General features: G+C 42.9%; 1 protein-coding gene, 1 non-coding gene and 10 pseudogenes across 2 annotated transcripts; 1 reads left to right on the top strand and 11 right to left on the bottom strand.

Moving 5' to 3' along the window:
- Positions 1 to 166: 166 nt before the first annotated feature.
- On the bottom strand, positions 167 to 283 carry LOC116363599 (uncharacterized; annotated as a pseudogene).
- A 242-nt stretch (positions 284 to 525) lies between these two features.
- LOC116363582 (5S ribosomal RNA) lies at positions 526 to 644 on the bottom strand. The gene has a single exon (XR_004207867.1). It is a non-coding gene; the product is annotated as a 5S ribosomal RNA (ribosomal RNA).
- A 596-nt stretch (positions 645 to 1,240) lies between these two features.
- Positions 1,241 to 1,359, bottom strand: LOC116363583 (uncharacterized; annotated as a pseudogene).
- A 612-nt stretch (positions 1,360 to 1,971) lies between these two features.
- On the bottom strand, positions 1,972 to 2,088 carry LOC116363594 (uncharacterized; annotated as a pseudogene).
- Positions 2,089 to 2,333: 245 nt separating this feature from the next.
- LOC116363601 (uncharacterized) lies at positions 2,334 to 2,453 on the bottom strand (annotated as a pseudogene).
- A 240-nt stretch (positions 2,454 to 2,693) lies between these two features.
- LOC116363597 (uncharacterized) lies at positions 2,694 to 2,808 on the bottom strand (annotated as a pseudogene).
- Positions 2,809 to 3,046: 238 nt separating this feature from the next.
- Positions 3,047 to 3,165, bottom strand: LOC116363584 (uncharacterized; annotated as a pseudogene).
- Positions 3,166 to 3,778: 613 nt separating this feature from the next.
- On the bottom strand, positions 3,779 to 3,896 carry LOC116363595 (uncharacterized; annotated as a pseudogene).
- A 244-nt stretch (positions 3,897 to 4,140) lies between these two features.
- On the bottom strand, positions 4,141 to 4,259 carry LOC116363589 (uncharacterized; annotated as a pseudogene).
- A 243-nt stretch (positions 4,260 to 4,502) lies between these two features.
- On the bottom strand, positions 4,503 to 4,616 carry LOC116363600 (uncharacterized; annotated as a pseudogene).
- A 607-nt stretch (positions 4,617 to 5,223) lies between these two features.
- LOC116363596 (uncharacterized) lies at positions 5,224 to 5,338 on the bottom strand (annotated as a pseudogene).
- A 247-nt stretch (positions 5,339 to 5,585) lies between these two features.
- On the top strand, positions 5,586 to 21,514 carry LOC116363580 (low-density lipoprotein receptor-related protein 1B-like). The gene is made up of 7 exons (XM_031817169.1): positions 5,586 to 5,589; positions 5,727 to 5,849; positions 9,275 to 9,382; positions 9,716 to 9,958; positions 16,090 to 16,429; positions 21,152 to 21,269; positions 21,421 to 21,514. The coding sequence occupies exons 1-7, from the start codon at positions 5,586 to 5,588 to the stop codon at positions 21,460 to 21,462; spliced, it is 978 nt and encodes a 325-aa protein (XP_031673029.1). The 3' UTR covers positions 21,463 to 21,514.
- Positions 21,515 to 25,555: the final 4,041 nt, after the last annotated feature.

Below are 25,555 nucleotides of genomic sequence, written 5' to 3'. Positions count from 1 at the left end.
GCATCTTTGTGTCACTCAAAAAGTGGAAGAAATTGCATTATACTGTAGAAATAATTGTGTAGCACAGATTGTTGGATGAAATACAAACTAACCTTGCTTACTTATTTCAAAGCAAGGGCACATATTTCAGCCTTGTGGGAAAAAACGGACAAAGAGTTGACAAAAGCTTTTACAGCACCTGGTATTCCCAGGCGTCTCCCATCCAAGTACTAACAGGCCCGACCCTGCTTAGCTTCCGAGATCAGACGAGATCAGGCGTACTCAGGCCGGTGTGGTCGTAAGCGAGAAACTATCTCTTGGTGCACTATGTTAAGTGAGTGAGAGTCTGATTAACAGCTGTTGCATTTTCACCATTTAGATAAGCATCTTTGTGTCACTCAAAAAAGTGGAACAATTGCATATACTGTAGAAATAATTTGTAGCACAGATTGTTGGATGAAATACAAACTAACCTTGCTTACTTATTTCAAAGCAAGGGCACATATTTCAGCCTTGTGGGAAAAAACGGACAAAGAGTTGACGAAAAGCTTACAGCACCTGGTATTCCCAGGCGGTCTCCCATCCAAGTACTAACCAGGCCCGACCCTGCTTAGCTTCCGAGATCAGACGAGATCAGGCGTACTCAGGCCGGTGTGGTCGTAAGCGAGAAACTATCTCTTGGTGCACTATGTTTAAGTGAAAGTGAGTCTGATTAACAGCTGTTGCATTTCACCATTTAGATAAGCATCTTGTGTCACTCAAAAAGTGGAAGAAAATTGCATATACTGTAGAAATAATTTGTAGCACAGATTGTTGGATGAAATACAAACTAACCTTGCTTACTTATTTCAAAGCAAGGGCACATATTTCAGCCTGGAAAAAACGGACAAAGAGTGACGAAAAGCTTACAGCACCTGGTATTCCAGGCAGTCTCCCATCCAAGTACTAACCAGGCCCGGACCCTGCTTAGCTTTCCGAGATCAGACGAGATCAGGCGTACTCAGACGTGTGGTCGTAAGCGAGAAACTATCTCTTGGTGCACTATGTTAAGTGAAAGTGAGTCTGATTAACAGCTGTTGCATTTTCACCATTTAGATAAGCATCTTTGTGTCACTCAAAAAGTGGAGAAATTGCATATACTGTAGAAATAATTTGTAGCACAGATTGTTGGATGAAATACAAACTAACCTTGCTTACTTATTTCAAGCAAGGGCACATATTTCAGCCTTGTGGGAAAAAAACGGACAAGAAGTTGACGAAAAGCTTACAGCACCTGGTATTCCCAGGCGGTCTCCCATCAAGTACTAACCAGGCCCGGACCCTGCTTAGCTTCCGAGATCAGACGAGATCAGGCGTACTCAGGCCGGTGTGGTCGTAAGCGAGAAACTATCTCTTGGTGCACTATGTTAAGTGAAAGTGAGTCTGATTAACAGCTGTTGCATTTTCACCATTTAGATAAGCATCTTTGTGTCACTCAAAAAGTGGAAGAAATTGCATATACTGTAGAAATAATTTGTAGCACAGATTGTTGGATGAAATACAAACTAACCTTGCTTACTTATTTCAAAGCAAGGGCACATATTTCAGCCTTGTGGGAAAAAAACGGACAAAAGAGAGATTGCACGAAAATCTTACCGCAATTGTATTCCCAGGCGGTTTCTCCCATCAAAGTACTAACCAGGCCGACCCTGCTTAGCTTCCGAGATCAGACGAGATCAGGCGTACTCAGGCGGTCGGTGTGGTCGTAAGCGAGAAACTATCTCTGGTGCACTATGTTAAGTGAAAGTGAGTCTGATTAACAGCTGTTGCATTTTCACCATTTAGATAAGCATCTTTGGTTCACTCAAAAAGTGGAAGAAAATTGCATATACTGTAGAAATAATTTGTAGCACAGATTGTTGGATGAAATACAAACTAACCTTGCTTACTTATTTCAAAGCAAGGGCACATATTTCAGCCTTGTGGGAAAAAACGGACAAAGAGTTGACGAAAAGCTTACAGCACCTGGTATTCCCAGGCGGTCTCCCATCCAAGTACTAACCAGGCCCGACCCTGCTTAGCTTCCGAGATCAGACGAGATCAGGCGTACTCAGGCCGGTGTGTCGTAGCGAGAGGGAAAACTATCTCTTGTGCACTATGTAAGTGAAAGTGAGTCTGATAAACAGCTGTTGCATTTTCACCATTTAGATAAGCATCTTGTGTTCACTCAAAAAGTGGAAGAAATTGCATATACTGTAGAAATAATTTGTAGCACAGATTGTTGGATGAAATACAAACTAACCTTGCTTACTTATTTCAAAGCAAGGGCACATATTTCAGCCTTGTGGGAAAAAAACGGACAAAGAGTTGACAAAAGCTTACAGCACCTGGTATTCCCAGGCGGTCTCCCATCCAAGTACTAACCAGGCCCGACCCCTGCTTAGCTTCCGAGATCAGACGAGATCAGGCGTACTCAGGCCGGTGTGGTCGTAAGCGAGAAACTATCTCTTGGTGCACTATGTTAAGTGAAAGTGAGTCTGATTAACAGCTGTTGCATTTTCACCATTTAGATAAGCATCTTTGTGTCACTCAAAAAGTGGAAGAAATTGCATATACTGTAGAAATAATTTGTAGCACAGATTGTTGGATGAAATACAACTAACCTTGCTTACTTATTTCAAAGCAAGGGCACATATTTCAGCCTTGTGGGAAAAAAGGACAAAGAGTTGACGAAAAGCTTACAGCACCTGGTATTCCCAGGCGGTCTCCCATCCAGTACTAACCAGGCCCGACCTGCTTAGCTTCCGAGATCAGACGAGATCAGCGTACTCAGGCCGTGTGGTCGTAAGCGAGAAACTATCTCTTGGTGCACTATGTTAAGTGAAAGTGAGTCTGATTAACAGCTGTTGCATTTTCACCATTTAGATAAGCATCTTTGTGTCACTCAAAAAGTGGAGGAAATTGCATATCTGTAGAAATAATTTGTAGCACAGATTGTTGGATGAAATACAAACTAACTTGCTTACTTATTTCAAAGCAAGGGCACATATTTCAGCCTTGTGGGAAAAACGGACAAAGAGTTGACAAAAGCTTACAGCACCTGGTATTCCCAGGCGGTCTCCCATCCAAGTACTAACCAGGGCCCGACCCTGCTTAGCTTCCGAGATCAGACGAGATCAGGCGTACTCAGGCCGGTGTGGTGTAAGCGAGAAACTATCTCTTGGTGCACTATGTTAAGTGAAAGTGAGTCTGATTAACAGCTGTTGCATTTTCACCATTTAGATAAGCATCTTTGTGTCACTCAAAAAGTGGAAGAAATTGCATATACTGTAGAAATAATTTCATGTTAGCACAGATTGTTGGATGGAAATACAAAACTAACCTTGCTACTTATTTCAAAGCAACGGGCCAACATATTTCAGCTCTTGTTGGAAAAATCGGACAATAGTTGACAACAAAAGCTTTATCAGCACCTGGTATTCCCAGGCGGGGTTCTCCCATTCCAAGTACTAACCAGGCCTGACCCGCTTAGCTTCCGAGATCAGACGAGATCAGGCGTCTCAGGCCGGTTTGGTCGTAAGCGAGAAACTATCTCTTGGTGCACTATGTTAAGTGAAAGTTTGAGTCTGATTAACAGCTGTTGCATTTTCACCATTTAGATAAGCATCTTTGTGTCACTCAAAAAGTGGAACAAATTGCATATACTGTAAAATAATTTGTAGCACAGATTGTTGGATGAAATACAAACTAACTTGCTTACTTATTTCAAAGCAAGGCCCATATTTCAGCTTGTGGAAAAACGGACAAAGAGTTGACGAAAAGCTTACAGCACCTGGTATTCCCAGCGGTCTCCCATCCAAGTACTAACAGGCCCGACCCTGCTTTAGCTTCCGAGATCAGACGAGATCAGGCGTACTCAGGACGGTGTGGTCGTAAGCGAGAAACTATCTCTCTTGGTGCACTATGTTAAGTGAAAGTGAGTCTGATTAACAGCTGTTGCATTTTCACCATTTAGATAGATCTTTGTGTCACTCAAAAAGTGGAAGATATGGCATATACTGTAGAAATAATTTTGTAGCACCAGATTGTTGGATGAAATACAAACTAACCTTGCTTACTTATTTCAAAGCAAGGGCACTATTCAGCCTTGTGGGAAAAAAACGGACAAAGAGTTGACAAAAAATCTTACAGCACCTGGTATTCCCAGGCGGTCTCCCATCCAAGTACTAACCAGGCCCGACCCTGCTTAGCTTCCGAGATCAAGACGAATCAGGCGTACTCAGGCCGGTGTGGTCGTAAAGCGGAGAAACTATCTCTTGGTGCACTATGTTAAGTGAAAGTGAGTCTGATTAACAGCTGTTGCATTTTCAACCATTTAGATAAGGCATCTTGTGTCACTCAAAAGTGGAAGAAATTGCATATACTGTAGAAATAATTTGTAGCACAGATTGTTGGATGAAATAAAACTAACCTTGCTTACTTATTTCAAAGCAGGGCACATATTTCAGCCTTGTGGGGAAAAAACGGACAAAGAGTTGACAAAAAGCTTACAGCACCTGGTATTCCCAGGCGGTCTCCCATCCAAGTACAACAGGCCGACCTGCTTGCTTCCGAGATCAGACGAGATCAGGCGTACTCAGGCCGGTGTGGTCGTAAGCGAGAAACTGTCTCTTGGTGCACTATGTTAAGTGAAAAGTGAGTCTGATAACAGCTGTTGCATTTTCACCATTTAGATAGCATCTTGTGTCACTCAAAAAGTGGAAGAAATTGCCATATACTGTAGAAATAATTTGTAGCACAGATTGTTGATGAATACAAACTAACCTTGCTTACTTATTTCAAAGCAAGGGCACATATTTCAGCTTGTGGGAAAAAACGGACAAAGAGTTGACGAAAATCTTACAGCACCTGGTATCCCAGGCCGTCTCCCATCCAAGTACTAACCAGGCCTGGACCCTGCTTAGCTTCGAGATCAGACGAGATCAGGCGTACTCAGGCGTGTTGTGGTCGTAAGCCGAGAAACTATCTTCTTGGTGCATATGTTAAGTGAAAAGTGAGTCTGATTAACAGCTTTGCATTTTCACCATTAGATAAGCATCTTTGTGTCACTCAAAAAGTGGAACACAATTGCATATACTGTAGAAATAATTTGTAGCACAGATTGTTGGATGAAATACAAACTAACCATTGCTTATCTTATTTCAAAGCAAGGGCACCATATTTCAGGCCGCCTTGTGGGAAAAAACGGACAAAGAGTTGACGAAAAGCTTACAGCACCTGGTTTTCCCAGGAGGTCTCCATCCAAGTACTAACCAGGCCCACCCTGCTTAGCTTCCGAGATCGACGAGATCAGGCGTACTCAGGCGGTGTGGTCGTAAGCGAGAAACTATCTCTTGGTTGCACTATGTAAGTGAAATGAGTCTGATTAACAGCTGTTGCATTTTCACCATTTAGATAAGCATCTTTGTTTCACTCAAAAAGTGGAAGAAATTGCATTTATAGTGTAGAAAAATGTGTAGCACAGATTGTTGGATGAATACAAACTAACCTTGCTTACTATATTTCAAAGCAAGGGCACATATTTCAGCCTTGTGGGTGGGTGAGATTATAATCTGTACTGGGCCGACATGGGTGAGAGATTATAACCTGTACTAACTGGGCGGACCTAGATTATTATGGCACTTTACAAGCAATGTGGAATACCTCATTGGGATGAATTGATTTCCCCAGGCCTGCTGTCCTCAGTGAAAACATGTCCCTTGTTGCAGGTGCTGGAGTAATCGACTCCATTCTTCTGGATGGTTCTGGATTTAAACAGTTTAATGCAGATCCCGGACTCATGTCCTTCACACTGGCTGAGAACGTCCTCCTGTGGAGCAGCCTGGATAAAGGTATGGTACACCTCACACCCCTAAACCCTTGATCAAACACAGCTCTACAACTCCTAATCCACACCGTATCCAAGCTCTAAACATCCTCACTCTAATCCACACTGCAGCACAATCCCATAAACCCTAGAAGCTGCAAGACCAGCAGCTCTATCGCCGCAGCGCGGAAAAAAATACCTCACTTATTCGTTGGACGAGGGGGATAGTGTCTGAAAACCATTAGTTGCGTCTGGTTGGATAGCCTTTGCCGCTCTGTCGGTGCTGATGAAGCACTCATGCAGTGTGCCAGAGCACTTCTTCCACTGTCGGGAGGAATGTTAATTTATATTAATACATGTTAATTGATGCAAATAAGTTGCTTCTCCACGCAACCCCACGGAAGCGCAATCATGGTCTCTATTCACCAGATGTAGGAAAGATCGCTGTTATGCTTGAATTCCACCCAAAACCAACGAGGAAGTCTGAGCGGTTGTATGAATCCAATCGGTACATCAAGCAAAGTGCTTAAACTTGCTAGGTCGCTCTTAATTTCGATTCAATGCGGCTCGCCATAAGTGTGACGTCTGAACTGTGCGTAACCTCCCCGGCACGACTAATTCTAACCTTGACAATGGTACAATCCAACACCCCTAACCATTAACCTTGACAACAGTACAGCCTCTCACACCTCACCCTACATTCCACACCTCACACCCTTAACCCCTGAACAGTACAGCCCCACCCCTAGCCCAAACCGCTGAAAGACATAGCCCCACCCTTCATTTGGAGTTCCGTAAAGTGAGTTTGGAAGAGGTGAAATAAATGTCTATCAAAAATGACAAGCCACCTGCGTCTGACAACTTGGATGGAAAAAAACTGAGGATAATGGCAGACTATTGCCACTCATATTTGCCATATCTTCAATTTAAGCCTACTAGAGTGTGTGCCCGGAGGGAAGCTAAAGTCATTCCGCTACCTAAGAAAAGTAAAAGCCCCTTTTACTGGCCCAAGTCAGCCTCTACCCAACCCTTAGTAAACTTTGGGAAAGAATGTTTGACCAGTAAACAAATTGACAAGACTTTCAGCATGCTTATAGGGAAGGATGTTCAACAAGCACAGCACTTACACAAATGACTGATTGACTGATAGAAATTGATTAAAAGATTGGGGGGGGGAATGTAGAGTGACAAGGAAAAGTGTGAAGCCTGTGAAATTTCTAAGATTTCTGCATAAATTGATCTGATATTCATCTAAATCACAACAATAGACAAATATTGTGTGCTTAAACTAGCACAAATGATTGTATTTTTCTTGTCTATATTGGAATACGTCATTTAAACATTCAGTGTAGGTCGGGAAAAAGTATGTCAGCTAACCTGGAGTCATATCAATGAGACAAGATTGGAGATGTTGGTTAGAGCTGCCTTGCCCAATAAATAAACGGTCGCAAAATTTGAGTTTGCTATTCACAGGAGGCATTACATGGTGTGAACCATGCCTCGAACAAAATATATCTCAAGATCTAAGATTACAAATTGTAGACTTGCATAAAGCTGGAAAGGGTTACAAAAGTACATCTAAAAGGCTTGGTCATCAGTCCACGTTAAGACAAATTGTCTATAAATGGAGAAAGTTTAACACTGTTGCTACTCTCCGTAGTAGTGGCAGTCCTGCAAGGATGACTGCAAGATCACAAAACAGAATGCTCAATCAGGTTAAGAAGAATCCTAGAGTGTCAGCTAAAGACTTACAGAAAACTCTGGAACATGTTAACATCTCTGTTGATGAGACTACGATATGTAAAAAAAAAAAAACAAGAATGGTGTTCATGGGAGGCCACCACGGAAGAAGCAACTGCTGTCCCAAAAATATTGCTGTACGTCTGAAGTTTGAAAAAGTGCACCTGGATGTTCCACAGCGCTACTGGAAAAATATTCTGTGGACACATTAAACTAAAGTTGAGTTGTTTGGAAGGAACACACAGTGTGGAAAAAAAAGGCACAGCACACCAACATCAAACTGATCCCAACTGTAAAGTTTGGTGGAGGGAGCATCATGATTTGGGGCTGCCTCAGAGCCTGGGCAACTTGCTATCATCGATGGAAAAATAAATTTCCAAGTTTATCAAGACTTTTTGCAGGAGAATTTAAGGCGATCTGTCCGCCAATTGAAGCATGTCCTGTTGCGTCACCCAACTTGTTAACAAACCAAAACACATTAGTGAATCAAATGCCCAGTCAGTCCTGACCTCAACCTGATTGAGATGCTGTGGCATGACCTCATTAGAGCAGTTCACTCCAGACATCCCAAGAATATTGCTGAACTGAAACAGTTTTGTAAAGAGGAATGGTCCAAAATACCTCCTGACCGTTGTGCAGGTCTGATCTGCAACTACAGAACATTTTTGGAGGTTATTGCTGCCAAATGAGGGTCAACCAGTTATTATATCCAAGGGGTCACATTCTTTTTCCACGCTGCAATAGGAATGTTTTCATTGTTCAATAAAAACAAACATATATATATATATATATATATATAATTGTTTGTTTTAGCATATTGTGTTAAGTTCAGATCACATTTTATGACCAATTTATGCAGAAATCCAGGTATTTCAAGAGTTTACATTTTCTTGTCACTGTTATGCCCTGCTATATTGTGGATAAAGAGTTTCCTTTCCAACAGAACAGAGGGTGTTCTTTAATGGAAGCCTCCAAGATAATACAGGTAGAATCAAGAATTCCCCAGGGCAGCTGTCTAGGCAGCTTACTTTTTCAATCTATACTAACGACATGCCACTGGCTTTGTGTAAATAAATCTGCCCATAATAAAGTGTTGCTCTGCTGCCTTAACAGCGCTGTCAACAAGGCAGGTCCTACAGGCCCGTGTTTTGTCACACCTGGACTACTGTTCAGTCGTGTGGTCAGGTCCCACAAATGGGGCCGTAAGAAAATTACATTTGGCTCAGAACAGTATGGCTGGCCCTTGGATGTACACAGAGCTAACATTAATAATCTGCATGTAAATCTAACCTGGCTCCGAGGAGAGATTGACTTCATCACTAATTGTTTCTGTGAGCGGTATTGACATACTGAATGCACCGAGCTGTCTGTTTGAACTACTGGCAGACAGCTCAAACACCCATGCATACCTCACAAGACATATGCCACAAGTGGTCTCTTCACAGTCTCCAAGTCCAGAACAGACTATGGGAGGCGTACAGCACTACATGGAACTCTATTCCACATCGGGTAACTGATGCAAGCAGTAGAATCAGATCAAAATAACAGATAATTCACCTTATGGAACAGCGGTGACTGAAGCAAACTGCATACATGGTACACTGGCTGCATGTCATTAGTAAAGATTAAAACACGTAAAGGGCCTAGACAGCTACACTGGGGAATGCCTGATTTCTAATAACACCTTCTGGCTCTGCCTCTCTGTTGTAGATGTGACTAGAATCTGGTTCAGTGATGGATTTCAGCCCAAGCAGCTGTGGTTTGAGGTCAATACCAATGTAGTGGCACTGAGGGTTTACAGCAAAACCAGTCAGAAAGGTGAGTGTCCACCACGGCCCAGTGAATGTGTTCACTGTTAGGTGACGTTATAATGCTGTCACTCTGCGGTATAACGGTGTCACTGTGCAGTTAGGTGGCGGTATAACGGTGTCACTGTGCAGTTAGGTGGCGGTATAACGGTGTCACTGTGCAGTTAGGTGGCGGTATAACGGTGTCACTGTGCAGTTAGGTGGCGGTATAACGGTGTCACTGTGCAGTTAGGGAGACTGAACAAGCGCACTTCCTCTGCGTGTAGTGTTTTCGGAGGTAAGTAGTGTCACATCTAGCTCTGCCAATGGTCTAACCAACTCTACTCTGTCCTCTCTGTCCCAGGAACTAACAGCTGCTCAGAGCGGAACGGAGGCTGCAGTCAGCTGTGCCTGGCCTACCCAGGGGGGCGTAGCTGCCGATGTGGACGTGGTTACCAACCTGTCGACACCAACACGTGTAGCCCCTCCCCCCCCCTCCAGTGTCCAGAGGGCAGCAGGGCCTGTAGCGACGGCAGCGGGTGTCTCCCCCTCACAAAGTTCTGTAACCACCAAACCGACTGCCTCGACCATTCAGACGAGATCAAATGTGAGTAACCCCAACCCTGTCTGCCCTGCCTCGCATAAAGAATTAGTGAATTGACTATACCCCTGACTCACCCATAGAAATAAAGTGAACCGATTATACCCCCTGACTCACGTAGAAATAGACTGTACAGGTTGGCTGACAACTTCACAAAAATGATGCTCGAATCGATGTGGCCGAGAGGTGTGCGTTATGGGTTCAGATGGCTAGTAACAATGACAAGAAGCTGCTCATTGCATCTTATTTTCTGGTGTTTTCACTGATCTATGCTAATATGGAGAGAAAAAATATAGATAGCTAACCAACAATAGTAACAATGTATTTAAGATCTCATTATGCCTTCATAACAATGGAGCTGTTCTATTAATCACCCATATTGTGTGTGAGCTCTGTTGTGTTCAGTATCAGCAGGAATGAGACACTACACCACTACATGACAACTTGTTTGGTTAGAATTACAGCTCTGGTTTGCTGCTTTGTAATTACATGCACAATACAACAGCTTGTTTTTCTGCATGTTCAGTGCCTTCAGAAAGTATTCATACCCCTTGACTTATTCCACATTTTGTTGTTACAGCCTGAATTGAAAATTTATTAAATGTCTTTTCTCACATCTTTCACAATACCCCATAATAATTAAGTGAAAACATGTTATTAGAAATGTTTGCAAATTTAATTGGAAATGAAATACAGATTTCATTTGCATAACTATTTACACCCCTGAGTCAACTTTGTAGATTTCACATTTCTTCAAGCTCTGTAAAATTGGTTTTTAGTCATTGCCAGACAAACATATGTTTCAGGTATTGTCATAGCTTTTCAAGTAGTGAAGTCAAAACTAACTTGGCCACGCATGAACATTCAGTGTTTTCTTGGTAAGCAACTCGTGTTTTAGGTTATTGTCCTATTAATGCTGAATTCATCTCTGTTTGGAAAACAGACAACCAGGTTTTCCTCTAAGATTTTACCTGTGCTTAGCACCATTAAATGTATTTTATTCTGAATACACTTAGTGCACACAGTGAATCAATGCAAGTTATGTGACTTGTTTAGGATTTGTTTTTACTCATTAACTTATTTAGTCTTGCCATAACAAATGGGTTGAATACTTTTATTCAGGCTGAAAACAGAACAAACTGGAAAATGTCAAGGGGTGTGAACTTTCTGAAGTAAATGGGTCTAATGTGACATTGTAACAAAAATATAGCTGTATGCAGTTCCACATGTGTACTTGGAGGAATAAAAGTGACATTTATGCAAATGATCCCATATCTGAACTTCATACAGACATTGGCATGTCAAATTCAAGGACTTTCAGGCACTCAATTGCAGTTCAAGGATCTCAATGTTATAAAATAGTATTTAGTTAGTTGTAGTTGTACATATATATCCTAATATAAAAAAAAACTCCACCCACGAAGTGTATGAAAAAGTAGGCTATTACCACTAAGAATAATGCGCTTTTAAATACCTTGATTTTCTAATTATTGCATTCTAAAATGTGAGAATAACGTGGGCATTGATGTTTCTGTAGCCCATGTGGCCAACACAGGCACACATAATAAACCATGAATCTCACCATCAGTTTTTATTACAGTGACCTAAAACTGGCTAACTTTGTTTAACTTATCGATAGTTAGTCTCCCGTACGAACTCGAGCGCCATGCGTTCTCCGACACAACCCAGCCAAGCCGCACTGCTTCTTGACACAACACCTGCTTAACCCGAAAGCCAGCAGCACCAATGTGTCAGAGGAAACACCGTACATCTGGTGACCGTGTCAGTGTGCATTGCGCCAGGTCAGTGTGCATTGCTCCTGGCACTAGAGCGCAATGAGACAGGAAAATCCCACAAGGATCTCTAGTGGCACAGCTAGCTCTGGGATGTAGTGCCTTAGACCACAGCCATTCGGGAGGCCAGGTTTATTTTTGGAATGCTAGGATGTGAATGGAAGCCAACATTGTCATCCTCAAACTAACCACGTGGTTTTACTGTAACAGAGTAGCGTAACGCCATTCAATTGAAGCGGCGGGAACCAAACAGATCAAAAATGAAATCATGGATAATTATAAGGGAGCAGGAGAACTACCAACACGCTCTTCTTTTCCGATGTAAGACCTTTAAACAGGTCAACATTCACAAGGCCGCAGGGCCACATGGTTTACCAGGACGTGTACTCCAAGCATGAACTCACCAACTGGCAGATCCTCAAAAGGTTCTACAGCTGCACCATCGAGCGCATCCTGACTGATTGCATCACTGCCTGGTATGGCAACTGCTTGGCCTCCGACCCCAAGGCTGTACAGAGGGTAGTGCATACGGCCCAGTACATCACTGGGGCCAAGCTTCCTGCCATCCAGGACCTCTATACCAGGCAGTGTCAGAGGAAGGCCCTACAAATTGTCAGACTCCAGCCACCCTAGTCAGACTGTTCTCTCTGCTACCACACGGCAAGCGGTACCAGAGCACCAAGTCTAGATCCAAAAGGCTTCGCTTCTCTACCTCCAAGCCAAAAGACTCCTGAACAGCTAATCAAAGGGCTACCCAGACCCCTCTTTTACGCTGCTGCTACTCTGTTTATTATCTATGCATAGTCACTAACTCTACCTACATGTACATATTACCTCGTAACCGGTGCCCTCTGTACCGGTAGCCCCTGTATATAGCCTCCACATTTATTCTGTACCGGTAGACCCTGTATATAGCCTCCACATTGACTCTGTACCCCTGTATATTGACTCTGTACCCCCTGTATATTGACTCTGTACCCCCTGCATATAGCCTCCACATTGACTCTGTACCCCTTGTATATAGCCTCGCTATTGTTATTATTTAAGTTTTTACTTAACCAACAAGAAGTTAAGAAAAACAAGTGTTAAGGGCTTATAAGTAAGCACTTGACCTGTTGTATATGGCGCGTGACAAATAAAATGTTATTTGGCTATAGCACACCGGTCTGTATAGACTCCGGCGCAGGACAAGACAGATTTTAATTCCTTTTGATTTACTCTAGTGTATTAATTGATCAAATGCACGGCTACTTTCCCACTATAGTGCTTTAGAATTTATACGTAATTCTCAAACTTTTTATTAGATCACTTGTCAGAAAATGTTTAAAAGTATAATTCTTCCTGGGGGTGTTAATAAGATTTCATGTTGCCAAAAATGCTGTCATTTCCACTTTAAATTTAACAATGTTCACAAACAAGTTATTTTCAATTGTCAAACTACAAGCAAATCACAGGTCAACTCACCATAAGTTATTTTTGAAAAACAAGACGCTACCAAATTAGCAAAAACATCCTCTTTGATAACACCTGTTGCAGCCGCTGCAATTTAGCCTACAACAGATGGCTAGCTAGACCGTGGAAAAACTAATTTGCTGTTGCTCAGTGACCTGTTGGCCTTCAAAAAGGCCACCCATTTAATAAGTCAATGTGATTGGTTGATTTCACTTTCACAGCCAAATTTTGCCCTAATACAGTTCAATTGCCTTTATCAAGCTTCTGATGACCTGGCCAATGGCGATCTAGATTTTCGTTCACGGGATGGGTTGTCACAGGGTTAACTTGGCTTTCGAAGACTTTAGAAAGGCAGGGCAGGATGGATGTAGGTCTAACAGTTTGGGTCTAGGGTGTCGTCCCCTTTGAAGAGGTGGATGACCGCACCAGCTTTTCAATCTTTAGTGATCTCTGAAGAAACGAGAGGTTGAACAGACTGATAATAGGGGTTGCAACAATGGCGGTGGCTAATTTTAGGATGGGAGGGTCCAGATTTTCTAGCCCAGCTGACTTGTACGGGTCCTGGTTTAGCAGCTATTTCAGAACATCTGCGATCTGGATTTGGGTGACGGCGAAGCTGCAGAGGCTCGGGTAAGTTGCTGCTAGGGGTGAAGAGCTGTTGGTAGCCAGGAGGAAAGCATGGCCAGCCGTAAAAAAAATCTTAATGAAATATTCAATTATCTTGGATTTATCGGTGGTGACCGTGTCGCATAGCCTCAGTACAGTGGGAAGCAGGGAGGAGGTGCTTTTGTTCTCCATGGACATTAGTGCCATGCAAATTTCTGTTTGAAAAAGCAATCCTATGCTTGCTGTGTTTATTGGTTCCTGACTTCCCTGAACAGTTGCATATCGTGGGTGACTATTCGATTAATAGAGCTGTGGATGCAAGGACTGACCATCCATGATATCAAAATAATTTGAACCATGGTATGAGGCTAAACAGTGTTTACAAGAATGTTTACAAACATTAGAAAAACAAGCTTATTTTTTGTTCTCGTAGTGACAGTTGAACTAAGCTCATGAGGCATGTATAAGTTATATTGTTCAAGAATCATTGGAGATGTGTGGGGCAACTACAGATTGCCCCTTTAAGTCTATCAAAACTGTGAGTATTTGTCCATTAGGCTTATGCGGCAGGTAGCCTTGTGGTTAGAGTATTGGACCAGTAACCGAAAGGTTGCTAGATCGACTCCTCATACTTACTAGGTAAAAATGTCCTCCTGCTCTTGAACGCAGTTAACCCACTGTTCCTAGGCTGTCATTGTAAATAAGAAATTGTTCTTAACTGACCTACCTAGTTAAACAAAGAATAAATGTTTTATTTATTTTATCAGCATGAATTAGGTTGAGATATAAAGTCCCTACTTTTATTCCATAATAGGCTGGGATCTGCACTATGCAGCTGTTGCAAGAGTGGCTGGTCACTGGTTTCAAAAACGATTGATGGGCATCTTAAACTTCTTGAATTCAACCATTAAATGGTTCAAATACACTTTTTAAATTTCAACAGCCATCCACAACAACCACAAGCCGTAAGGCGCAATTAGCTAAATGAGAGAACCACAGTATGATTCACATCTATGCGCTGTGTAGTCATCAAAAATATGTGAAATCTGTATTGCCATAGACTACACCACTGCTGTTATCCTTACTTCCAATCATTTATTCAAGTTGGATAATCATTGGATGCTGACAGCAGTCGCACCATTGGAAGAACAACCTTGGATTGTAGCCAACAAAAGCCTATTCCTGCACTTTTCCCGCGATCCATCAAACACATTTGGTGTGTCATCATAGTGGTCTCTGACTTGTGGTCCGACTCGCTCAGGTGGGACTTTTTCAATGCTGATTTTAATGTCATTGGGAACAAGTGTCATAGATTCTTATTCCAGTGTTTCAAAAGTATCTAATCTGATAACAATATTTTGGCTGTTAATGGCTCAGTTACTGTTTTTTGTAATCCATTACTCACCAACCCTGACTATATGATATGACTACTTACACTGCCATAAATGTAAAGTTAAGTCATAAGATTTTGTACAAATCTGTCAAGACAAACTATGATAAAGGGTTAAACAGGTTTTAAATCAACTGGTGATTTTTATAGAAAATTGATATGAAACCCCCTTTAAATCTTAATGTAATGACATGGGGGGGTTATTATCAGTGACAGTGTAGGAAATGTCCAGTGTAGGAATGTTCACTTGTAACCTAGTATATAGAATGAAACTGCTGCTTGATTAGTGCATGTTTGCTGTACTTTTAGACAGATATTGAGGTTGTGATTATTTAGCCCTACTGACATCCCTTTCATACAAAGATGTTTTTCTGGCAACTTTTTTCCTTGTCTTTATCTGAATGGTATTGCCGTTATGAAAACCAAAACTTTTATTTCCACCTTACGACCTTATTTCTGTAAAATTCTGCCTACGGCTCAAAGCTGGTTTACAGTTGGTCTATCGACATTGTTGCAGTGACATGCACAGCCATGACTGCATTGACCTGTAAAATAGGGCTAATTAAACTCAATATGCTATTCCTTTCTTTTGAAAATATATTTGATTAATTGTTCCTTAGGACCTGGCTAAATTCAAGAATAATATATTTATTTTTGATGGTGTATTATCAATGGATTTTAAAATGGCCGCCCACCTACATCTGCAGACCGCTACTACCATTCATTCCCAGCGTGCTAGAAAATGCATGCAAAAATGGGCCTGGTTGAGTTGCATAATCATTTGCCAATATTTTCTATTAGGAAATTAATGTAAATCCAATGTGAAAACAGTAAGTTTAACACTGGTTCTCTAACACCCTGTTCTCTTATAACCAAGGATTTCCCTGTAACCTCAGGTTGGTCTGGAGTGAAGCCCCAAGATGTCAGCCATAGTAAACCTTACCCGGGGCATGCTGGGAACACCGTCCCCCCTAGCCAGGACTGGTCTGGGAGGACCACCCCCGGGGGGGTAGAGGTGCAGAAGCTGGACTCTGAGTCATGTGATGCCCAGCAGTGTAATGGACATGGGAAATGTGTGGCAAGGGGTGGAGAAACCACCTGCCAGTGTGTTCTGGGATACCATGGTGTGTTCTGTGAGGAGGGTGAGGGTCCAGGGGTCAGTAATGCCCCCCTCACTTTAGGCATCCTCAGCCTCATTGGTGGAGTCCTCATCGCTGCTGTCATCATCAGAAAGAGGTAGTCTCAAATAAAATCTATGTGTTCAGTATTTTCCAATCCCTAACACACACACACACACACACACACACACACACACACACACACACACACACACACACTCTAGTGGTATGAAGTGTCTTTCTCAAGGCCCCAATGTCAGTAATGTATTCGCAGTCTTCTGGTTTACCTCTGTCATACCTAGGACTTTGAATGAGCAAACCTAAAGTTTTCTACAGTCCACCTCTTTAACTTGTAGGCCAACTGCATACCATTCATATAACCTGTAGACCAGGGTTCCCCAACTGGCGACCCACGGACAGATTTGGCCTGCGGATGGTTTTATTTGGCCTCCCAAGTCTTCTAGAAAAAATCATATATAATTAGATGTGCTTTTTGTGTTTCTTTATACTGTAAAAACACAAATCAGCTCCAAGTGATTCTAATTCAAGAAATCTGTTCCCAACTATTCCCGTGATCAAGATAGCCCTATTTGGTAAAATACCAAGTCTGTTATGGCAAGAATGGTTCTGTTAGGGTCGTATTTCTCAGAGTAAATAACTCACGGACACTAAAGAAGCTTAACCAAGTTTAATTCTTCCCAAAGGGTCGTTACAGCTGTAATTCAGACAAACATTTCACACAAGCACTGATATAACCCTTTCTCCGAGTCTGTCTCCTACACAACCGAATAGCCAATGCATCCCTGTTGCTAGGAAGAACCTTAGTGATATCTGTTCTTCCTCACTTCATCTGACATGAACTCTACCCCAAAGTGCTCACTCCTCCCCAACTGAAGGCTGTCATGGTTATTGATACCAGACTGTCTCTCCTCTCAGAGGATCCCTGATGTCTAACTGTAACATATATCCTGACATAATGTAAATGTTATACATTACCCTCTCTCCCTCAGTGGCATTGTTAGTTTCTAAGATCTCCACCCATCTACCCTTATCAATGCCTGCCACATGTAATTGCTTCCCTGCACTCAACACATTCCAAGCTTAGTTGTCCCCACTATATACCTTCCTCCTATAACCCTTAACTTCTGTTGTAGACCCTCAACCTCAGCACTCCTTTAGTGACATCAATACATAACATTTAATTCTCAGAACCCAACAGCTCAAATAAGTAAAGAGAAACCACAGTCCATTTACTTTAAGACATCAAGGTCAGTCAATATGGAAACTGTCGGACTTTGAAAGTTTCTTCAAGTGCAGTTGCAAAAACCAAGTACTATGATGAAACTGGCTCTCATGAGGACCACCACAGGAGTGGAAGACCCAGAGTTACCTCTGCTGCAGAGGATAAGTGCATTAGTTTCCAGCCTCAGAAATTGCAGCCCAAATAAATGCTTCACAGAGTTCAAGTAAGACGCATCTCAACATCAATTGTTCAGAGGAGACTGAATCAGACCTTCAAGGCCAAATTGCTGCAAAGAAACCACTACTAAAAGATGCCAATAAGAAAACACTTGCTTATAAGAAACACAAGCAATGGATATTAGACCGGTGGGAATTTGTCCTTTGGTATGGAGTCAAAATTTGAGATTTTTGGATCCAACGCTGTGTGGGTGAACGGGTCTCCGCATGTGTATTTCCCACTGTAAAGCATGGAGGTATGGTGAGGGGGTGCTATTGAACTCTGCTCAGCATTTATTTGGGCTGCAATTTCTGAGGCTGGTAACTCTAATGCACTTATCCTCTGCAGCAGAGGTGACTCTGGGTCTTCCACTCCTGTGGCGGTCCTCATGAGAGCTCCTACCCTTGTCACAACTGATTGGTTCAAACACAAGAAGATGAAATTCCATGTACATTTTTAAGAAGGAACACCTGTTAATTGAAATGCATTCCAGGTGACTTCCTCATGAAGCTGGTTAAGAGAATGCCAAGAGTGTGCAAAGCTGTCAAGGCAAAGGCTGGCTACTTTGAAGCATCTCAAATATAAAATATATTTTGATTGAACACTTTTGGTAGAAAATATAGAATCCTAGAATGAGAAATGTCCAAACTTTTGACTGGTACTGTACCAATATACCCTACTACTCTATACCGTACTGCTGTATACCCTACTGCTGTCCCTAACCCAATGACTATCCCTTATCTAACTACTGTTTACCCAACTACTATATATCATACTGCTGTATTCCCTACTGCTGTATTCCCTACTGCTATATACCATATTACTGTATCTATATATATTTTTTTTATTTGTTTATTTTTTTTCACCTTTATTTAACCAGGTAGGCTAGTTGAGAACAAGTTCTCATTTGCAACTGCGACCTGGCCAAGATAAAGCATAGCAGTGTGAGCATACAACAAAGAGTTACACATGGAGTAAACAATTAACAAGTCAATAACACAGTAGAAAACGAAGGGGGGGTCTATATACAATGTGTGCAAAAGGCATGAGGAGGTAGGCAAATAATTACAATTTTGCAGATTAACACTGGAGTGATAAAAGATCAGATGGTCATGTACAGGTAGAGATATTGGTGAGCAGAAAAGTAAATAAATAAAAACAGTACGGGGATGAGGTAGGTGAAAAGGGTGGGCTATTTACCAATAGACTATGTACAGCTGCAGCGATCGGTTAGCTGCTCAGATAGCTGATGTTTGAAGTTGGTGAGGGAGATAAAAGTCTCCAACTTCAGCGATTTTTGCAATTCGTTCCAGTCACAGGCAGCAGAGTACTGGAACGAAAGGCGGCCAAATGAGGTGTTGGCTTTAGGGATGATCAGTGAGATACACCTGCTGGAGCGCGTGCTACGGATGGGTGTTGCCATCGTGACCAGTGAGCTGAGATAAGGCGGAGCTTTACCTAGCATAGACTTGTAGATGACCTGGAGCCAGTGGGTCTGGCGACGAATATGTAGCGAGGGCCAGCCGACTAGAGCATACAAGTCGCAGTGGTGGGTAGTATAAGGTGCTTTAGTGACAATACCTATATACCTATATACCCTACTGCTGTATACTATATACCCTACTTTATTCCTTGTATACCCCTACTACTGTAATCCCTCTATACCCTACTACTGTATACTATATACCCTACTGCTCTAAACCCTACTACTGTAATCCCTCTATACCCTGCTAGTGTATACTATATACCCTACTGCCCTAAACCCTACTACTGTAAGCCCTCTACTATTGTATTACAACTGTCATGTATTTGGCTATCCCGGATTAAATGATATAACATGCTATTCTATAAAATAATTTCTCTGTAATTAATATTACCTGATTGAGCAAATCATTTAAATGTAATTAACTAGAAAGTCGGGGCACCACAAAATAATATTTATAGAGCTGTTATCTTCCGAATAAACTCTTAAAGACCTAGTAATATTTTACATCAATGGCAGTCAATATTAATCGTCACTTTATTTCAGTCTCATCTGAAAGTTGTAAATTCTTAGTTATCTTCACGAACCCTGGCTAACAAGTTGAATTAGCAATACAAAATTGAGTTTATTTATTTACTAAATACCTAATCACCTAATTCTGTGTGCATGTAATCACACAGAATGAATCATACCTTGATTACAAATTGTCATAAATGAAAATGTCCCTAACGGACGGAACAGATATGACAGCTGGTTACTCAAAGAAAAGGGGGTTGGGTTTGAGTGAAATAGTGGGAAGGCTGAAGAACAAAAGGAGAAGTTATGTCTATCGGGCCATAGGCAGCTACTCTATCGTAAATACAGAATCTTATGCATTCTAAATTACTGCCCATTTGGAAAAGGGAAATGCAATAAATATTTAATCTGAGCTGCGCTTCAATAGGTTGGTGGTAGATGGAAAGCCGTGTTGCCCAACAGGTCTTTGTCCTTTGAAGAGTGTCTCTGGTGGTGAACAGGAAATGTTGTAGTGTCGTCGTTGTGTGGTAGACTGGATACTCTGTCCTTTCCTAGCCCACGTTTTACAGTGGCTGCTGCTAACTCGACGGCTAGGAGGTATCACTTCTGGAGTGAATAAGAGTTCAAAGTTCATACCATTCGCAACCAACGCTCATGCTGAGGTTGGCTTCGTTCTGTCGTTATTATCTGAATCCTGACATCGGACCGTCGTCCTAATGTACCCGAAACAGGAGGTTACATTTTCATCAAGGGCTTATATAGTGGTGGGGGAGAAGGGCGTGTTTCATTAGTTTATAACCCATGTCTCTTCACAGGGGCGGGCCACTGATTGAGCAGAGCTCTAATCTTATGAAAACCCAATTCTCTCATTAGGAAGCTAAAATTACATTTGCTCTTTTCACAAGTAGTTTCATTTAAATTGCATTTAAATTGCACAACAATTCCACGTGAATCTGATAACTATGTGTAGACTTTCCCAGATAGTGTCGTCCTGTCATCAGTCATAATGTCTCAGATGACAACCCAACTGACATAATATTCATTAAGTACCAACGCATATTTTCAACTCGTTCTATTACTGAAATATGGTTCCTTTCCCTCCACTTGTTTGATGTTCCCAGACTTTCATGTTTAACAAAGACTAATCAAAGAGTCCCTCTGTAGAGTCAGAGAGGGAAGGGAGAAAGGTATTTATGGGGGGGGTCATAAACCTTACCCACAGGCCAACTTCATGACGCCCTGCTCCTAACCCTACTACTACATACTTTACGGCTATTTACCCTACTACTGTTTACCCTGCTGCTCTATACCTACATTGTATACCCTATTATATACCTGTATATCATACTACCATAAACATATATACCCTACTCTATGTTTAGCAGAGCAAGAGCTGCAGCTCGGGGCCAGTCCACAGACAAGGAGACTCTGATGACCAATATGGATGAACAGACGGTCTACGCTGTGTCTTTCAACAACGATCTGTATGATCCTGACCAGGTACCTTAGAGTTAGTGTAAAGGTCTTTTATAGGTTTTGCTAAGAGCTTTAAAACCAGAGCGTTTTGGTCTGCCACAGCATTGCCATCCTTTGTTCCCCACCCCCACCATGAATATGATAGTATTTTCAATTAAAACTGTTTTTTTTTCAGGAATTGATCTCGTCTGCTGATGGGACATCTCAACATCTGTAAATGTTGCCTTTTCTCTTCTGCTCTGAAATAAAGTCTAGGATGTTAAACCTCATGGTGTTTTATTTTCTCAGACATCACATGTAGCTGAACATCATAGCCATGTAGATCCGTTTCCTGGCCGCATTATGAAAAGTTGTGGTCATAAACCTGTTATGGGGGTTAGCTTAGTGTGAGGCACATAGATGGACAATGAAACACCACTGGTGGTGGTCTCGAAAGAGGGGACGGCTTTTAAATATAGGGACAACTCTCCAGTTAGTGATGTAGAATGACCAGCAGGAGACGGATGCACCGTTCAAGTTTATTACCACAGACATGGCATTGAAACAGGAAGTAATGTCGTTATTATTCCCATTTCAGTAAAGGCTAATGGCAATACAGCATGTAGCCAGGCTTAGCACGCAGTCCTTGATGTAATACTTCATTCACTACATGACTGTGTCCAGAGGTAGATCATGGACTGTTCAGGGAACGCTCCTAACCACTGCCAAGATGTGGTGGGTTTTTGAGTTTTTTAGCAGCATGACAAAGGAGGACAAGTACCGGTACTTCCTATGACATCGGGTGGTGTAGGTGTCCTGGAGGGCAGGTAGTTTGCCCTCGGTGATGCTTTGTGCAGAGCTCACTACCCTCTGGAGAGCCTTAAGGCTCAGTTGCCGTACCAGGCAACAGCCCGACAGGATGCTCTCGATTGTGCATCTGTAAAAGTTTGAGTGTGTTTGGTGACAAGCCAAATTTCTTCAGCCTCCTGAGGTCGAAGAGGCGCTGCTGCGCCTTAACCACACTGTCTGTGTGGGTGGACCATTTCAGTTTGTCCATGATGTGTACGCAGAGGAACGTAACTTCCCACCTTCTCCACTACTGTCCCGTCGATGTGGATAGGGGGCTGCTCCCTCTGCTCTTTCCTGAAGTCCACGATCATCTCCTTTGTTTTGTTGACGTCAGGAAAATAACCTCACTCGACCACACTCCGAGGGCCTTCACCTCCTCCCTGTAGGCCGTCTCGTCATTGTTGGCAATCAAGCCTACCACTGTAGTGTCGTCTGCAAACTTGATGATTGAGTTGGAGGCGGGCATGGCCACGCAGTCATGGGTGAACAGGAGAAGGCTGAGAACGCACCCTTGTGGGCCCCCAGTGTTCAGGATCGGGGGTGGTTGTTACCTACCCTCACCACCTGGGGGCGGCCCGTCAGGAAGTCAAGGACCCAGTTGCACAGGGTGGGGTCGAGACCCAGGGTCTTGAGCTTCATGACGGGTTTGGAGGATACTATGGTGTTAAATGCTGAGCTGTAGTCAATGAACAGCCTTCTTACATAGGTATTCCTCTTGTCCAGATGGGTTAGGGCAGTGATTGCGATTGCTTTGTCTGTGGACCTATTGGAGCGGTAAGCAAATTGGAGTAGGTCTAGGGTGTCAGGTAGGGTGGAGGTGATATGGTCCTTGACTAGTCTCAAAACACTTGATGATAATGATGATGGAAGTGAGTGCTACGGGGTGATAGTCAGCTCAGTTACCTTCACTTTCTTGGGAACAGGAACAATGGTGGCCCTCTTGAAGCATGTGAGAACAGCAGAATGGGATAGGGATTGATTATGTCTGGAAAAACACCAGCCAGTTGGTCTGCACATGCTCTGAGGACGCGGCTGGGGATGCTGTCTGGGCCGGTAGCCTTGCGAGGGATGAAACGTTTAAATGTTAGGGTTGGGGTTGGGGGTTAGGGTTCAGGATTAGGGATTAGAGCTTGAGGTGGGGTTAAGGTCAGGATTATGTTCAGGGTCAGGATTAGACCTGAGGTTATTGTCAGGGCTGAGGTTAAATTCAGGATCGGGGTTAAGGTTAGAGCTAGGGTGGGGATTGCTGCGGTTAAGGGTGAGGTTAAGGTTAAGGTTCTAGTTTTGAGTCTGGTTAGAGGGTCAGAGTTAGGGTTAGAGGGTTAGGGTTAGGGGGTGGGGGTTAGGGCTAGGGTTAGGGGGTTAAGGGTTAGGGTGAGGTTTTGAGTCGGTTGATCCACTTCCATCTCTGACACGTGGAAACCGGAGGGGGGAAAGTAGGGGGTGCACTCCATCATATGCGCGTAGGGCGGAGGGGTCCGGGCGCGGCCAGCCAAAGTTGTAGGCCCCATGGTTGCCCACTTGTAGATTGACCCGTTGGTTGGGTTTAAAGACGGTCTGTCGTTAGGGTAAGGTATAGTTTTTTAGAATGGTTAGGGTTAGGGTTAGGTATAGTTTTTAGAATGGTTTAGGTAGGTCTGTCAACTCAACTTAGGATCAGGCAAAACCCTTGAGTTGCGTACCTTATGCAGGTCCGGTCTTCGGTTGGTTGCCATGTGTCCATGTCGAGTGGTATGGTCATGATGTCTAGGTCCGCTATGTCAACGGAAGTGGAAAGCATAGTGCAACCTAGGAGTTTACTCTCTTTCGGATCCTTCTTTTTTAGCTCCATGTTGTCTATGTATTTACTTCAGTGTTCGTCAGTCTTTGGTCCTGGATGTTTTCAATCATGTGTGTGATTAGGAGTTATTCCCTTCCAGGATCCTAATTCCAAATTAACCCATGTCTAGTCAAATCCAGCTGGTCTGTTATGGGTATACTTGGCGTAGGATCAGGCAAAACCATCGAGTTGCATACCTTGTGCAGGTCCGGACCTCAGTCGGTTGCCATGTGTCCCTGTCAAGTGGTCAGTCTTTGAACTACCAGTGGTTTGAGCAGACAAAGACCCAGAAGGCGAGCCCTCTATACGGTTGTCATGCCTCCGCCCTTGGAGTTTCGTCCTGTGTTTCGGTAGGTGTATGGAGGGTTTAGAAACCGGCAAACCTTCTCTGGCTTACGTATGAAACGTCCGGCAGTAGTAGAAGTTAATTGGGTGTTTCCATCCCCACCATCTCAGTCGTAGGTAATTCAGTGGTTTTGGGTGATAGTGACCAGTGGAGTTACTCCCTTCCAGGATCGTAACGTTTCCAGAGGTATATCCTTCCTAGACAGTGAATTTGTTCGTAGTCCAGGTCAAAAAAAGTGGATTGGTTGTCCAGGCTAAGTACGGCGGGGTAAGGGATCCCCCCATGGGAAATTATTCAGTGGGATCCAATTCTCCGCCAGACATTATCTGGGCACCCCAGGGATTACACGGCCGACGCGAGTCCTCCAGCCGCAGCGCATGACCCAAAAGCCCCTCTTTTCGAGGACTTAACTGCCCCAACCCGCTAGGACCACCCACGCGCTACTGAACATACTGCCAATCCAATTCTAAACTGGGGTAGATAGTCGTCCAGCGCGTTACGTGAGTCTCCCGTGTGTAAAGGGGCTGGGAGGGTTGAGCCGATTGGTCTGCCAACAGAACCCCGAGAGGTCCCGAAGGAGTCCGGTCTATCCATATCCTCCTGTCTTCTTGCTTGGTGTATGGAAGGGCCTAATTGCTTAGGGTTTGCTCGCTGCGGGGGAGTCGCCAAGGTCGGGGTCCCCAGAGTAGTTGGAGAAAAAAGGTTCTCGTCCGTTGGGGGTGCTGGTGGGTGTCTCCAAAAAATATTTTAGAAGGGTGGTAGGTAGGTGAAGGTTTTTTTTGGTTTAAATTTGGTCTATTTGTGTTATTTTATTGTTTATTTTGGTCAAGGGTCCATGGTCATGGTAACCCTGAGTTCAAGAGACTTTGAAAATAAAATAATATATTTATGTACATATGTATTAATTTTTAATTTGTATTTTGTTTTTTAATATTTTTTTTTGTTGTTGTTGTTTCCTATTGGTCCAGGTTCCATGGTCATGGTAGCCCAAAGAGAAGAAAATTTGATATTTTGTTAAATATAAATTGGTTCCCTAGTGATTATTGTTACAGGATCCAAGGGATCAATAAGGATAATTATAAAAGTACATTTTTAAGAGTCTAATCATTGTAGCTCTCAAATACTATAAAAAACTATTTTATGGTTCTAATGGCCACCTTAATATTCCTAGGGGAGCCTACTGGTAAAAGGGCCGATGGCTAAGTATTAGTGTCTGTCTGTCAGCAGGGTTGGGACCAAGGATGAGGTGGGGGCACACATGCATACACACATGAACATTAAAGGGGATGTGCCTATACACATATTTTTGACATATAC

This window comes from Oncorhynchus kisutch, unplaced genomic scaffold (assembly GCF_002021735.2).
Source record: "Oncorhynchus kisutch isolate 150728-3 unplaced genomic scaffold, Okis_V2 scaffold952, whole genome shotgun sequence".
Classification (NCBI taxonomy): Eukaryota; Metazoa; Chordata; class Actinopteri; order Salmoniformes; family Salmonidae; genus Oncorhynchus; species Oncorhynchus kisutch.
Note: the sequence above shows the minus strand (reverse complement) of the source record. Positions and strands in the feature narration are given on the sequence as shown.